The sequence below is a fragment of the Schistocerca nitens genome, chromosome 4, assembly GCF_023898315.1.
Source record: "Schistocerca nitens isolate TAMUIC-IGC-003100 chromosome 4, iqSchNite1.1, whole genome shotgun sequence".
NCBI classification, from domain to species: Eukaryota; Metazoa; Arthropoda; class Insecta; order Orthoptera; family Acrididae; genus Schistocerca; species Schistocerca nitens.
The window spans coordinates 145,907,575-145,924,801 of record NC_064617.1 but is presented as its reverse complement, the minus strand read 5'-3'; the positions used below and the strand labels follow the sequence as shown (position 1 = coordinate 145,924,801).

The 17,227-nt window shown below is 39.9% G+C and overlaps 1 protein-coding gene across 2 annotated transcripts in view; it reads left to right on the top strand.

The window, feature by feature from the left end:
• Positions 1 to 17,227, top strand: part of LOC126253032 (nicotinamide/nicotinic acid mononucleotide adenylyltransferase 1) — a 126,506-nt gene that overhangs the window by 434 nt on the left and 108,845 nt on the right. For both annotated transcript variants that reach the window (XM_049954100.1, XM_049954101.1), the window contains exon 2: positions 74 to 294. In XM_049954100.1, coding sequence (XP_049810057.1) covers positions 74 to 294 — 221 coding nt within the window. The remainder of the gene's footprint in view (positions 1 to 73; positions 295 to 17,227) is intronic.

The window sequence follows — 17,227 nt, the reverse complement described above, 5'->3', positions numbered from 1 at the left end:
TTGTATCTGTCGAATAATTATTTCTTCTTGTTTAATATGCAGAAGATTTGCAGTAATGAAACTACTGTTTCAGAAATTGCTCGGGACCACCTACAACGTCTGGGCTATAAAGTCATAGGTGGAGTAGTTTCACCCGTCCATGACGCATACGAGAAAAATGATTTACTGTCTTCAACTCATCGTTGTGCAATGTTACAACTTGCTTTGAAGAATTCGGACTGGATTAAATTGTCGACATGGGAGTGTCAACAAGATACATGGTCCCGAACGCGATTTGTTCTGCAGCACCATCAGGTAAATACGTTTGCACTGTAACGTGACAAACCTTTCGATGATAATGGTAGTGCTGTGGCATTGAGACGGATTCACTAGTCGTGCAACATTTGCTTATCATATCATGGAGTGCAGGTAAACTATAATCAGAGTCAAGCTCGGTTCATGCAGTAGTAAATGAGCAATCAAAAATAAAATAAAAATGTTTGCTAACCAATTGCAATCAATTCGTAAAATCGTCGTAAGGCACTTGCTAACCATGCATTTGTAACCAACTAAATCTTAATGAACAAAGCAGGATTGTCACTTCATACTGGGCTGCAGACAGTGTGAAGCCATTGCAGTTGTGTACTGCTGACAACTTGGTCTGCCTAATTAAATCCTTGCTTGTCATAGTGATGTCACTATCCACTTGCAAAGTAACTGAAACTATGTCTACATCTGTTTGTGTGGACATAAGCTTCCACCGTCTAATTGACTGTCGGCAATGATTGGTGCAAAGTCTCGACCAAGACTGAGTGTTGTGGAGATGACATGATTGCCACCAGCGGCTCAGCACCAAGAAAATTACACAAGTCTTATTCCGTTCTGGCTACATTGATGGTGTTTCTTGTGGATGCAGTTGCAACAGTGGAGCTTGACTCTTATCGGCCTCAATGGCATCAGTTCTTGGGCAGGTAAGAAATACAGTGAAATATGTTCCACCTCTTTTGAGATTCTTCTGCGACTAGCACCAATTTCCGGCTCCTTCCTTTGGAGGCGTCAGCCCATAGTGGTACTGTGCATCAGTTGAACTAGAGGCAGGTCTTGAGGTCTGAACAGGTTGATGGGAGGTGGGAATGGTTGTCTAATTGCACTTGTTACATTTGGGATTGCAGCTGAAGCTGATCATGATGCTGAACCATGTGCTCTTGCCTGGGCACAAAATCATAGCTGACACTACCTGGGGTCAGTAACCACACACCTACATTCTGCTCAGGTGAATGGCCAAATGAACATTTTCAGATGTAAGATAGGTGCGTACAATATAGTGTGATTGAGTCTGTGGTCTAGGGGTAGCGTCTTTGATTCATAATCAAAACATCTTCGGTCCCGGGTTCGATCCCCGCCACTGCCTAAATTTTGATAAATAATCAGCATTGGCGGCCGAAGACTTCCGGCATAAGAAGTCAGCCTCATTCTGCCAACGACCTTGTCAAAGAGGGTGGAGGAGCGGATAGAGGTTCAGGGCGCTCTCTTGTCCTAGGGGTGGGAAATTGCCCCTAAAGGCGGAAGAATCAGCAATGATCAACGACATGAGGAGGCAGAAGGTAATGAAAACCACTGCATTAAAGACACATAACGTGTATCCACAGGACATGTGGCCTGTATTTGAAGAAGTGTCATGATGATCTCTCCATTGGCAAAAGATACCGGAATAGTCCCGCATTCGGATCTCCGGGAGGGGACTGCCAAGGGGGAGGTTACCATGAGAAAAAGATTGAATAATCAACGAAAGAATAACGTTCTACGAGTCGGGGCGTGGAATGTCAGAAGCTTGAACGTGTTAGGGAAACTAGAAAATCTGAAAAGGGAAATGCAAAGGCTCAATCTAGATATACTAGGGGTCAGTGAAGTGAAGTGGAAGGAAGACAAGGATTTCTGGTCAGATGAGTATCGGGTAATATCAACAGCAGCAGAAAATGGTACAACAGGTGTAGGATTCGTTATGAATAGGAAGGTAGGGCAGAGGGTGTGTTACTGTGAACAGTTCAGTGACCGGGTTGTTCTAATCAGAATCGACAGCAGACCAACACCGACAACGATAGTTCAGGTATACATGCCGACGTCGCAAGCTGAAGATGAACAGATAGAGAGAGTGTATGAGGATATTGAAAGGGTAATGCAGTATGTAAACGGGGACGAAAATCTAATAGTCATGGGCGACTGGAATGCAGTTGTAGGGGAAGGAGTAGAAGAAAAGGTTACAGGACATTATGGGCTTGGGACAAGGAATGAAAGAGGAGAAAGACTAATTGAGTTCTGTAACAAGTTTCAGCTAGAAATAGCGAATACCCTGTTCAAGAATCACAAGACGGGGGGGGGGGGGGGGGGGTATACTTGGAAAAGGCCAGGAGATACGGGAAGATTCAATTAGATTACATCATGGTCAGACAGAGATTCCGAAATCAGATACTGGACTGTAAGGCGTACCCAGGAGCAGATATGGACTCAGATCACAATGTAGTAGTGATGAAGAGTAGGCTGAAGTTCAAGACATTAGTCAGGAAGAATCAATACACAAAGAAGTGGGATACGGAGGTACTAAGGAATGACGAGATACGTTTGAAGTTCTCTAACGCTATAGATACAGCAATAAGGAATAGCGCAGTAGGCAGTACAGTTGAAGAGGAATGGACATCTCTAAAAAGGGCCATCACAGAAGTTGGGAAGGAATACATAGGTACAAAGAAGGTAGCTGCGAAGAAACCATGGGTAACAGAAGAAATACTTCAGTTGATTGATGAAAGGAGGAAGTACAAACATGTTCCGGGAAAATCAGGAATACAGAAATACAAGTCGCTGAGGAATGAAATAAATAGGAAGTGCAGGGAAGCTAAGACGAAATGGCTGCAGGAAAAATGTGAAGACATTGAAAAAGATATGATTGTCGGAAGGACAGACTCAGCATACAGGAAAGTCAAAACAACCTTTGGTGACATTAAAAGCAACGGTGGTAACATTAAGAGTGCAATGGGAATTCCACTGTTAAATGCAGAGGAGAGAGCAGATAGGTGGAAAGAATACATTGAAAGCCTCTATGAGGGTGAAGATTTGTCTGATGTGATAGAAGAAGAAACAGGAGTCGATTTAGAAGAGATAGGGGATCCAGTATTAGAATCGGAATTTAAAAGAGCTTTGGAGGACTTACGGTCAAATAAGGCAGAAGGGATAGATAACATTCCATCAGAATTTCTAAAATCATTGGGGGAAGTGGCAACAAAACGACTATTCACGTTGGTGTGTAGAATATATGAGTCTGGCGACATACCATCTGACTTTCGGAAAAGCATCATCCACACAATTCCGAAGACGGCAAGAGCTGACAAGTGCGAGAATTATCGCACAATCAGCTTAACAGCTCATGCATCGAAGCTGCTTACAAGAATAATATACAGAAGAATGGAAAAGAAAATTGAGAATGTGCTAGGTGACGATCAGTTTGGCTTTAGGAAAAGTAAAGGGATGAGAGAGGCAATTTTGACGTTACGGCTAATAATGGAAGCAAGGCTAAAGAAAAATCAAGACACCTTCATAGGATTTGTCGACCTGGAAAAAGCGTTCGACAATATAAAATGGTGCAAGCTGTTCGAGATTCTGAAAAAAGTAGGGGTAAGCTATAGGGAGAGACGGGTCATATACAATATGTACAACAACCAAGAGGAAATAATAAGAGTGGACGATCAAGAACGAAGTGCTCGTATTAAGAAGGGTGTAAGACAAGGCTGTAGCCTTTCGCCCCTACTCTTCAATCTGTACATCGAGGAAGCAATGATGGAAATAAAAGAAAGGTTCAGGAGTGGAATTAAAATACAAGGTGAAAGGATATCAATGATACGAATTGCTGATGACATTGCTATCCTGAGTGAAAGTGAAGAAGAATTAAATGATCTGCTGAACGGAATGGACAGTCTAATGAGTACACAGTATGGTTTGAGAGTAAATCGGAGAATGACGAAGGTAATGAGGAGTAGTAGAAATGAGAACAGCGAGAAACTTAACAGCAGGATTGATGGTCACGAAGTCAATGAAGTTAAGGGATTCTGCTACCTAGGCAGTAAAATAACCAATGATGGACGGAGCAAGGAGGACATCAAAAGCAGACTCGCTATGGCAAAAAAGGCATTTCTGGCCAAGAGAAGTCTACTAATATCAAATACCGGCCTTAATTTGAGGAAGAAATTTCTGAGGATATAAGTCTGGAGTACAGCATTGTATGGTAGCGAAACATGGACTGTGGGAAAACCGGAACAGAAGAGAATCGAAGCATTTGAGATGTGGTGCTATAGACGAATGTTGAAAATTAGGTGGACTGATAAGGTAAGGAATGAGGAGGTTCTGTGCAGAATCGGAGAGGAAAGGAATATGTGGAAAACACTGATCAGGAGAAGGGACAGGATGATAGGACATCTGCTAAGACACGAGGGAATGACTTCCATGGTACTAGAGGGAGCTGTAGAGGGCAAAAACTGTAGAGGAAGACAGAGATTGGAATAGGTCAAGCAAATAATTGAGGACGTAGGTTGCAAGTGCTACTCTGAGATGAAGAGGTTAGCACAGGAAAGGAATTCGTGGTGGGCCGCATCAAACCAGTCAGTAGACCGATGACAAAAAAAAAAAAAAAAAATCCAGGAGGGAGTTGCCCTTGCACCCATGGAATGAATTGTCAGTCTACAGTCATTGGGTGGAAAAGTATGCAATGAGAAAACTTTTCAAAGCCTTGACAGTTGTATACCATGCAACACTTCTGTCTTGAAAGTTCTGACCAACTACTGTTCTGATTTTGAAATTTATTGGAAAAGAGTGTGGGCCAGAGGTTGGATGCTGTTGTTTTTTCAGAAGTTCCTAAAGTGTCTGAAGGTCCATTGATGGCCATGGACAGGTACTTTAATAATGTACACTCCCTATGTCACAAATATTGTTGGTAATTCCCAGATTGTTGCAGGCATAGTTGATTGCATCTGGGCTAATAATGAAAATTAGTGTGTGGTCACCACTAGTAGCCACATCGCTCCTACAAGTGGTCCAGTAAAATCAATATGCAATGTTGCCAAAGGGGCTCAGAGTTAAGACAGAGTGAGAAATGCTGCTTGGGGGCTCCTTAGTGTTTAGTATATACACTGCAAATGTAGATCATCTATTAAATGCTGGAATCAATACTTCATCACTATGTGTGATGCTGTGACATCCTTTGGGGCAATATGAGCAGTAATCGGAAGATGCATGGGTAGAAAAGAGGAGGAATTACTACCTGGCATTCTCAATCTTCTGTTTTGAGAACTGTTACTATCACCTGTGTTAAGCCTGTGGCCAAAGATAAATGTTCATAAACTTGGATCAGTCTCCCTGGGTAGACTTTGTCGCCCATTCTGGATTACAAACAGTGCCCTTCAAAGGAGCTTTTCTTAATGCAATGCTTAGGCTACTTCATAGGCAATAATCAAGCAGGGCCAGTTTAAGATATCACAGTCCCAGTACCGCTGATGAACTGCAGGACTCCTATTCCACTATACAAAATGTGTTTTTGAAATGTGTTATTTTGTTTCTCACATATAACATATGTGATGTTCAGTAAAATTTCATGTCGCTTAATTAATAACTACCAGACACTGTACACTTTGATTTTTTAATCTTATCAGATGAACATAGTAAGCAATAGTCAAGGAAAAACAAACTACTACTCACAACTTAACTTTCATTAGTTATATTCACATAGCAAGGAGAATCCACTGCTTTACATAAAGAAATATATGAATGTCGCTCCATGTTTCCTATCCTTCCTAATAGGAAAATTGTTAAACCACATATGTCACTATACAGTGACATGTCAAGACTGTCAAATTATGGAGGCAGATGCTGCCTCAAAAAGCTCCTTAGTGCTTGGTGTCTGTTTTGCTGGCTAGTCTCAATCTTGTTTTCAGGTGGTTACTCACACTACTCTAGGCACTAATGGTCTGGATAAGTGTTTCCCCACTGAAATTAAGCTTAGAACAAACAGAAAGAATTGTGAAAAGAAGTTTACATTAGAATACTAGCACGAGGATTAATTTAAACACTCGTATATCCGCCAGCAGATTTAATCATTAGTGGATCTATGGAGGTAAACATATGCAGAACAACATTTATACAAAAAGTGAGGAAATTTATTATAAATTATTACAATTCACTTTAAAAAGTAAAATGAGTTGCATTGTAAATTTAAAAAGTTCAGACCTCTAGGTAGAATGTACATTACCGACACACCCGGTAGCTCTGTCCCACACCGTAAATAGTTGTGATGGAGCAGATAAGGAAGTCTTATCTACATTGTACTTAGTGGCAGAAGTCGAAAACCTGAGACCAAGACATACATGAAAACTACACAGAAATTTTTTGAAACCTTTGCGGTGGCCCAGTGTAATGTTAAGGTCTCTCTATACAGCTTAAGCGTTTTCGTGTACTTACTTGTTGAAGAATGCTGGTTCTGCTTTCTTGCAGCGCTGATGTCTTCTGCTAGCACTGGACGCTTCTCCGAAGATTTCACTTCTAGGAAGGGGAAATTTTCACTCTCTTGCTCTCTCTCTTTTTATTTAAAAAATACGCTACTCTTGGAATATCATTCAATGCAACAGAACATATTTATTTCCACTTTGTACAAATAAACAACTAAACTTTATGACGTAAGCCCACACATTACCGGGCACCCAGAATTGGTTAATTACACATTTTTGAACACAATTAATACATAAGCTTTTATCGTGGCTGACTATCCACGTCCAGTTCACGAACCCTCAACAGCAGTTCAATGTCTAATAAACAGTCACTATTTCGAGTCTCTCCATTTGTTTTTTAACACTACAATGCTACATTACTCTTTGCAGCTGGCCACGGAGCTTCCGGGGCGTATTTGCTTATTCTTGGCAGGTCGCGCTGAACACTTGCCAGTGCCAACGAATTATCTCCCTTCCAGTTTCGCCTGCACAAACAATAAATGGGTGCAGTATCCCATGCTCAACCTTACGCCCTGCTTTAAAATAATGCGTGTTCAAAACGGCTGGGACACAAGTGTCTCCAGACTTTCGTAAAATTCTGGGGGCACTACACCTTGTAGAGAAGCACACTGTAAAGGCATACTCAGAAGTTTAGAAAAGGTAAAACAGCATGTAAAAAATAGCATTGTGTGAAATCAGGGATGGAATGTAACAATATTGTGTGAGAGTTGCATTTGTATGCGTGCGTATTTGTATATGTATCTGTGTGTGTGTCTGTGTATTTTCAATGAAGGCCTTGTTGACTGAAAGCTCACTTTCCGACAGTCTTTTTGTTGTGCGTATCTGTGACTCAGCATCTCTGCTTTATGGTGAGTAGCAACTATCCTTTTCATAGTATATTATAGCATTATGTGATATAGTTTATCACTAACCTTAATTTGAATAAATACATGTCAAGGGAATATTTAGATTGACTGTTTTGCGTAGTGTTCCATGTCGTTTGAGACAAGGATATATCAGCAGTCATTTATGAGGTGAGCTGTATGTGTTAACAATGTAAAGGATACAGTGTGTGCAGTGATGTTTGGATGCAAGCCTGTAATGATGCACTACAGACCAGATTGGAAAAAAATTTAAAGAAAACTTCTTGCGCCATTTTGTAATAAGCGAAATATAGCACATTGTAATGAATTCATTCTATAAATGTTTGAAAACAGCTTTTAAATATCAGTGATATAATATTTCATTGAAAAACTTGGCAGTGAGGCTGTGGCCCTGACAGCAGGGGGCCCATAGTCTGTGCTACATGGATAAATCTCCCTTTCCCATCTTCCCTCTCCCCTCGCATTGCTTAGATCAAATAGGCAAATAAGCTGCTTGTGTTTAGTAATTATGTGGAATATATTGCCATAAGGATATGCATGGAACTTCTTGATTCTGAAAAATAGGTAATACTTCGTTCTCAATCTAGGAGTAGTTTTGAAATACAGAAGCGTCAGATTCCACCCATCTGCTTTGACCCATGAAGTCACAAATGTGGCTGAAACAGCCATACTCTACGACTCCAATATGGCGTCTATGACGTCATTACGTAAATTACGTAAACATGACCACAAACACGAAAATACATTGAAAAACCAACACACACACACACAAATTTAGACACACACCACGATACCAAACCACACAAATTGACGAAAAAAACCAACAACACAAAACTCCCCAAATTCCACTAAACACAATATCCTCTGGAATCGGACACTTCCCTTGACCTATATAGCTCAACAGCAGCTCTCGATCCCACAAATAACACTTCCCTTGACCCACATAGCTCAACAGCAGCTCCTGATCCCACAAATTGGAATCGAACACTTCCCTTGACCTATAAGGTCAACAGAAACTACCGATACCAAATCATAAAACCCAAAACTACAACCATGTCCACAATCATCACTACCTCAAAAAACACAACAAACCAACAAAATTGGAATTGAACACTTCCCTTGACCTGTTATTCTTAAGACATCTCCACATACAGCCGTCCCTGGTCTGAGACGCCGGAACTTTAGTAAGCCTCATTTCTTCACGGCGTACTGAACACTTCATGACATCATCCAAAAATCCGAATAGTTGAAGAAATTTTATTAGAGACAACGCACTGCCCCCCCATCATCAGCGATAGCCGAAAACTGTTGACCTTGTCAGTCATATCCATACCTGCCAAAGACATAAAAAAAAGCAATTTACCAAAATTCACACACAATGAACAGAAAATAAGTACAGTAATGTCAAAATAACAAAACTAAAATCGTTAACTCACTGAAAAATATTCCACTGAAAGCACAGTCCCAATACCACACACGTGCAATGCTATCATGCAAATAAACTCCATACGCCAAGTAACAAGCTACCCATAAACACACCACCAGAGAGAACCACCAACCTCAACAATACACCACCTATAAACATTCCACACATGCAAATTTAACCAAAAACATCACCTAACATACCACCAGAGAGCATCACCGATCACATCAAAACGACACCTACAAACATGCCACTCTCACAAACTAAATTCCACGCCATCGTGATGTCACACACCACAACAGCCTTACGTCACGGGTCAAAGCCAACGGGAGTTGCACTGATTATGGTGGCTGGCTGTTTCATACTGTCGGAATTATTATGTAACATGACAGTGCTGATACCATACTGGAGGTGTTGTCAGTGACCCTGTGCTGCTTTCTTAGATTGAAATTAACCTGGCAGGAAGCATAGGGAGCATATTTCAGTATTACTTTGGATGTAAGAAAAGCATCTGGAAAGGCACTGACAAAGAAATGTTAATATCTTTCTTTCCTGTGTTATTTGGTGAGTCTGTAATATCTGCATCTACATCTATACTCCGCAAGTCACCATACGATGCATGGTGGAGGGTAGCCTATTCCTCTGCTAGTAATTCCCTATCCTGACCCACTCACAGATGGGGCACTGGAAAGACTGTTTTCTGTATGCCTTCATACACACCCTAATTTTTTTCATCCTGAATAGATTGGATGTGTGTTGCACATTAGAGGATGCTACCCAGGTGGCTGATTGTGGATGGGGTGCGCACAAGGGTTTTGTAGATTACATGACTACCCATCCAGTCCAGATACTGTCCAGATAGTGGTAGCTGTAGGATACCCAGAAGTATAATTGTAAGATCTAGTGAAGCGTCTCCCACAGGTGAGGTTATTAAAATCCTTGCAATTAACTGCTGCAGCATTCGCAACAAAATGCAAGCATTCAAAGTGCTCCTGAAAATCAGTGAAGCTCATGTAATTCTAGGTACAGAAAGGTTGTTGAAAACTGTAATTGATAGCAGTGAGATTTTTGGGGAAAATTTTAAGTGTATGAGGTTTGTTTCTGTTTCCAACCTCCTACAGCCCCCCCCCCCCCCCCCCCCCCGTCCCGAACACCTGATGGATTTGAATCTAGCGTGCTTGCATGGGCCGACATTGAACCTTCGAGTGCACACATGAATTTTTTTTCCTGCATGACAGAAAGACTGAATCAGTGCCACGGCATCAAATTTTGCCAGAAACTGCATGACAGCCAGGTGGAAACCGTTTGGAAGAGTCTCTCAGCTTTCAGTAACAATGCTATAGGCATCAGATATATTAAAGAGTGTATCAACTGATTTTAAGACTGCTGCATGTCAGAGGAAAGCAAGCCACACTCCAGTTGCCCATCAATATGTCAAAATGACCAGATCATTGCCAAAGTGAACTCTGTGGTGCTGCCAGATCATTGTGTGACTACCAAGGAAATTGTGGAAGAGTTGAGCATCAGCACTTTTTCAGCATATTTCATGTGACCAAAGATTTGGCCATGAAGATTGTGTCGGCAAAATTCTTGCCGAAGCTGCAGATGACAGAGCAAACCCTACTCCGTGTTGAAGTTTCACAGGACGTGCTGGACTCCACAAACAATGACCCTGGCTTCGTGAACTACATAATCACTGTCGACGAGTCCTGGGTGTACAGGACCAGATCCCAGTGGAAGCATTCCTAGTCACCAATACCAAATAATGCCCGCAAAGTGTGCAGCAGTGTTAGAGTGATTCTGACTGCTTTCTTCGACTCTCACACTGTGGTACACCACAAGTATGCAACACAGGGTCAAACAATCACCAAAGAGTACTACAGGGATTTCTTCTGTCAGCTGTTTGAGGCTATACAGCACAAGAGACTGGACTTGCAGTCAACAGGAAAGTAGTGCCTCCATCGTGACAATGCTCCAGCACAATCCTTTTACTTGATTCAGCATTTTTTGGCAGAAAACCAGACTCCTGTGCTTCAAAAGGCTCTTCGCTCTCTTCATATGGTCTCCTGTGATTTATGGCTGTTCCCCAAACTCAACACCAGTTAAAGGCACACGATTTCAGATGAGAGGACATTATGGCAGTAGTGACAGCCGAGCTAAACTCCATTCCGAATGAGGCTTTTTCGACATTCTTTCAACAATTGCGGCACCACTGGGAGAAGGTTGTGGAGTCACTAGGGAACTACTTTTGAGGGTGATTACATGTCTAACGCTACAGGTAAAACAGCTCCCACCACTCCTCTCCCCACCCCCCTACCCCATCTCCCGGCCGAAGGTCGGATACTTGACAAACAGACCTGGTATATCAAAAGGATAGGCAAATGGGAAGTGGAGGTGATGTACTTGTCACAGTGGACATGCAAACCCACTGAGATAGAAATTGAAGTTGCATGTGAGATTGTCTGGGAAAGTTTCAGTATCAGGGGTGAGCATAAAATGGTAATTGGGTCAATCTATCACCCATTAGGCTCATATGCTGAGTAACTGAAAACTGTATAGAAAACCTCAGTTCACTTCTACATAAGTAATCCAAACATACTGTAATCATTGGTGGAGACTTTAGTCATTCAATTATCAATTGGGAAAATTACAGTTTTGTTAGAGGTGTGTGATAGGACCTACTGTGAAACGTTACTAAATGCCTTCTCTGTAAAGTACATAGAACAGATAGTTTGGAACCCCTTGATGGAAATTGGATCTGAAGGCAACAAATAGGCTTGACCTCCTTTGAGGATGTCCGCAAAACTGGTATCAGTGACCATGACACAGTTGTGGCAACAATGATTACCGAAGTACAACTAAAGCAAGCAGAAAGAGATATATGTTCAGCAAACTAGATAAAAAGTCACTAATGTCAGATCTCAATAAGGAACGTGAAACTTCCAGCACAGGACAGGAGCATGTAGAGAAACTGACTCAAGCTTAAAACAATAGTTGGCCACAGACTGGTTTGATATGTAAAACAGTTCGTAATGGGATGGACACTCCATGGTATACAGCCACTGCAAAGAAACTTCCAAAGGAGCAGAGACTACTGCATAGTAGGAGTAAAACAAAGCATACGACTATATATAGAGAGGTGCTGAACAAAACGTATTTGGCTTTCAGGAGAGCAATGCATGGTAGTTTCAGTGACTACCATAGCAGAAGGTTGTCAGATGATCTTTCACAAAACCCAAAGAAGTTGTGGTCATATGTAAAGACTATTAGTGTCCAGTCACTAGCAAATGAGACAGGAACTGAAATAGAGGGTAGCAAAGCAAAAGCTGAAATGCTTAACTCCATTTTCAAGTGCTCCTTATGAAAGAAAGCCCAGAACTGCCCCTATTGAATCCTCATACTATTGAAGAGATGAATGAAATCTGTATTAGTGTCAGTAGTGTCGAGAAATAGCTGAAATCGTTAAAATTCAACAAAGCTCCCAGGCCCAATGGAGACCGTATCTGATTCTATGTTGAATTTGTGGTTGAGTTAGGCCCTCTTCTAACTGTAATTTGTCGTAGGTCCATTGAACAAAAAAGCTGTGCCCAATGGTTAGAAAAAAGAACAGGTAACACCTGCCTACAAGGGTAAGAGAACTGATCCACGAAACCACTGTCCAATATCTTTGATAGCTGTTTGTTGTAGAATCTTAGAACATTCTCTGAACTCAAATATAATGACATATCTAGAACAGAATAACCTCAATGCCAACCAGCAAAGTTCTGAAAACATCAGTCATGTAAAACCCAGCTCAGGCTTTTTTCACATGACATCTTGAAAACCATGGGTCAAGGCAGTTGGGTAGATCCAGTATTTCTTGATTTCCAAGAAACATTTAACTGTGTACTATAACTACACATATTGTGAAAAATTTGGCCATATTGGATATCAAGTTAAATTTGTGACTCAGTTGAGGACTTTTGGTAGGAAAAACACAACATATCTTAGATGGAGGTTTATCGTCAGACATAGAAGTAACCTCGCGTGTGGCCAAGGGAAATGTGTTGGTATCCTTACTGTTCATATTTTATATTAATGACCTAGCAGACAATATTAATAGTAACCTCAAACTTTTTGCAGATGATGCAGTAATCTATAATGGAATACTATCTGAAAGAAGCTGCATAAATACTTAGTCGAATTTTTATAAAATTTCAAAGTGGTGCAGTGTGTGTCAGCTTGCTCTAAATATTCAAAAATGTGAAATTGTGCACTTCACAAAATGAAAAAGTAGTATTCTATGACTATAATATCAATGAGTCACAGTTGGATTCAGTCAGATCATACAAATAGCTGGGTGTAACACTTTGTAGGGGTATGAAATTGAATAATCACATAGACTCAATTATGGGTGAAGTAAGTGTTAGACTTCAGTTAACTGGTAGAATACTAGGGAAATGCAATCGGTCTACAAAGGAGATTGCTTACAAGTCACTTGTGTGACCCCTCCTGTTCTAGGATTGTGCTCAGACGTGTAGAACCCACATTAAATAGGACTAACAGGGGACATTGAACGTATACAGAGGACAGCTTGAATGGTCACACGTTTGTGGAACCCATGGGAGAGTGTTAGTTATGCTGAAGAAACTGAACCGGCAGCCTGTTGAAGATAGTTGTAAACGATTCCTAGAAAATCTACTAGCAAAGTTTGAAGAACTGGCTTTAAATGATGACTCAAAGGATATACTATAACCCTCTAAACACAGCCTTCATAGGGATTGTCAGGACAAGTTTAGGATAATTACAGCATGCAGAGAGGCTATCAGTCATAAGTGAATAGAGTGGGAAAAAACTCTAATAACTGGTAGAAAGGGATGTACTCTTTGCCACGCACTTCAGGCTGGTTTGCAGTGTATGGATGTAGATGTAAATGTATCTTGTCTTTGTGGTCCTCATGCAAAATATATGTTGGCGGCTGTAGATTCATTATGCAGCCAGTTCTCTAAATTTTGTCAATACTGTTTCATGGAAAGAATGTCATCTTCCTTCAGACTCCCATTTGAAGTCATGAAGTGTCTCTGTAATAACTACATGTTGATCAAACATACTATTAACAAATATAGCAGCATGCCAGTGAGCGCTTTGATGTCTTTTATAAATCTGATCTGATGGAGGTCTCAGACACTCGAGCAACACTCAAGAATGGGTCGCTGTAGTATTCTGTACATGGCCTGCTTTATAAATGAGCTAAACTTTCCTAAAATTATCCCAATAAACTGAAGTTGACCACTTGCCTTCCCTGCTATTGTCCTTTCATTCTTGTTTTATTTCATATCATTTTGCAATGTTCCACTTAGATATTTAATCGATGTGACTGTATCAAGCAGCACACCAAGAATACTGCATTTGAAAGGAAGCTGCCATTCATCATACAAAATAGAAATTTTGTCTAACAAGGAGCGGTTGTCAGTAGTGCGATTGACATTTTGAAACTATATGTACAGTGGTGCAGGTTAAGATCCCAGGTATCACATGCTGCAGCCATTCGCCCGGGTGAGCCCTCGTTTGTTAATAACTGACAAAAAAAGAATTTGGAATTTTGTGTGATGCTCAACAGCGTTAAAAGTTGCATTACCTAGTGTGGTTGCATTGTGTAACAGATAGGATAAAGGCTTCGCTTGCAGGAGGTTGTGGGTTACAATCTCATCAAGATTTTTATGTATTCATCAAATTAATTCAACCATCACTTTTGTTCTTTTGCTTGATTTAAATGAAATATTTTATTTCTATTCCTTTATCACATCATTTTAATTACTGTATGAACTTTTTATTTGTTCTTTTTGCAGTTGGAATTTTTGTAAATATTAATTTAATTATATTTATCTATTATAATATTCAAATATTTGAAAATTCCTGTCTATCAGCTAAAAACCAAAAGGTGAAATAAACTATTCATATTTGTGTGATGGTGTGAAAAATGTATTTTTGTTACCAGATGTGCAATTTTTTGCGTGGTAATCATTATACAAACATTTATAACATAACCTAAATGCTTATACTATGGACAAGATAACACAGATGAAAATTTAAATGAAAGATGGGTTTATGAATAAAGAGAAGTTCCAGCAAATGAGAAAAAGATATAACGAACGCAATAATGTGGACGAAAAAATAGGGTAATGAAACGAAAAAAATTAAATCGAAATTAATACATAAAATTAATTAAAAAAACATGAACAAAGATTTCAAGTGGCGAAAGAATGATAGGAGGAGAAACGAGAGCAAATGAAGTTGATATTACTATTAAAATTATGTGGCAAAGGAATGGGATTAAAAAATAACATTTAAATCATTAAATTGAATATAAATTATGATCAGAGTCATTTCGACAAAGATTTAAAAATAAAATACTTAATTCGAACCCACAATCTCCTGCATGTGAAGCTGTTATCGTATCCATTACACCAGGCAACCACGCTATACAACATAACTTTTTTAACACTATTATCACACAAAAGTCCTTATTCTTTTTCATCAATTACTCGCAGACGAGGGCCCACTAGGGCGAATGACTGCAGTGTGATATACATAGGATCTTAACCTACACCACTATATAGATAGTTTCGAAAAGTAGATTGCTCCACTGGGGACCTCTCCTTGTAAGGCCTCCTGTATCCTTCTACAGTCACTCAGTGACAATTCTTTCCTGTGCACTGCAGTGTCATCAGCAACCAGACACAGGCTGCTGCTCATGCTTTGTGCCTTATCATTTATGTATCTAGAGAACAAGAACGGTCCTATCACACTTCTCTGGGAAACTCCAATGATACCCTTTGTCTCTGATGAACACTCACCATCAAGAACGTACTTTATTCTTTTATTTAAAAACTCTTTTCGAGCCACTTGGCATTTGTGGGAATCTATTCCATATGCTCTTACCTTCGTTAATAGTCTGCAGTGGGGCACTGTGTTAAATGCTTTCCTGAAATCTAGGAATGTGGTATCCACCTTTTGCCCTTCACCCATGATTTGCAAGATATTGTGAAAAAAGGGCAAGCTTAACTTTGCACTAGTTATGCTCACTAAATCTGTACTAACTTGGGGGCAGAAGCTTTTCTGTGTCAAAGAAATTTATTATATTCAAATTTAGAATATGCTAAAGAAATCTGAAGCAAACCAATGTTAAGGATATTGGCTTGTAATCTTGTGGGTCCTTTTTTTTTACGCTTCTTGTATACAGGAGGTGCCTGCACTTTTTTCCAGTCACTTGGGGCTGTGCACTCGGCAAGATATTCATGATAAATGCGAGCTAATTAACCATTGCAACAGAGTACTCTCTGCAAAATCAAAATGGGATTCCATCTGCACCAGGAAACTTATTTTTTTTCAACCCTGCACCAGGGATGCGTATTGCTATATCCTCCACATGAGTGTTTGTGTGAGACACTGTGGATGTGAACTTGGACAATAGTGAATTTTCCCGAGAAATTATTCTAGTTCTTTGACTTTTTGGGACACAGTAAATTGTCCCCTCTAATTTTCTGATTTATAGTGTGGGCTGTGAGATTGGAAACAATTCAGGAACCTTAATAGATTGACTTTAAATGTAGTTGGTATGTGGCTCTCCGTTTATTAAGTTAATGTTGACACTGTGAAATGCCTTCGGTCATCTGCTTTAAGGAGCAAAAGAAAAATAGCAGGTGAGCTTGTGACTCCAAATGGTAGGCTGTTATACATTCCAAATGGTGTATTAATAACCAAGACCAGTTGAGCTTCCACGTGTATAAGCACTTGTAAGCATCAGCCACATTGGCCAACAGCTCCTCACAACATAGTACGGGTACAAGTCTGCATTTACTGTATTCTTACTGCAGCTTTAGAATACCAATCTAAATATCCAGTTCCATTTAGGATTTTTTACAATTACTATTATGGCTGTCCATTAAATGTGTGAAATAAGTGTAATTACTCCTGTCCCATCTTTGTAGTAGTTTATCAAGCTCCTATTATACTGTCATGTATAAAGTGAATTCTGGCAGGCAAGGGAAAAAATCCTACATTCATAGTCTTGGATGTTATTGAATTTAGCAAATCTTAAAATGAAGGACCAAGTAAGGACCACTTTTTTTTTGTCCAAAAAAATTTCTGCTCCGAGATACAACCCTCTGAAGATAACACTGCGCACACCATTTTGAAGATGCGGATTTTGGAAAAAAATTTAAGTTCTAGAAATTTTGTTGGTACTGTTTTTATTTGAAAGATAATTGCTTTATGATTACAAAGAAATCCTCCGTTTGGACTTATCTGTCAAAGTTCTTTTACTGTAGCATTCTGAACGTTTCTTATAATTTATGGATTTTTCTTTTTTTTTTTTTCTTTTCAAAATTCCCAATCTATAAAATTTTGATTGTTTTTTTCCCCCTGTTGATTAGTAC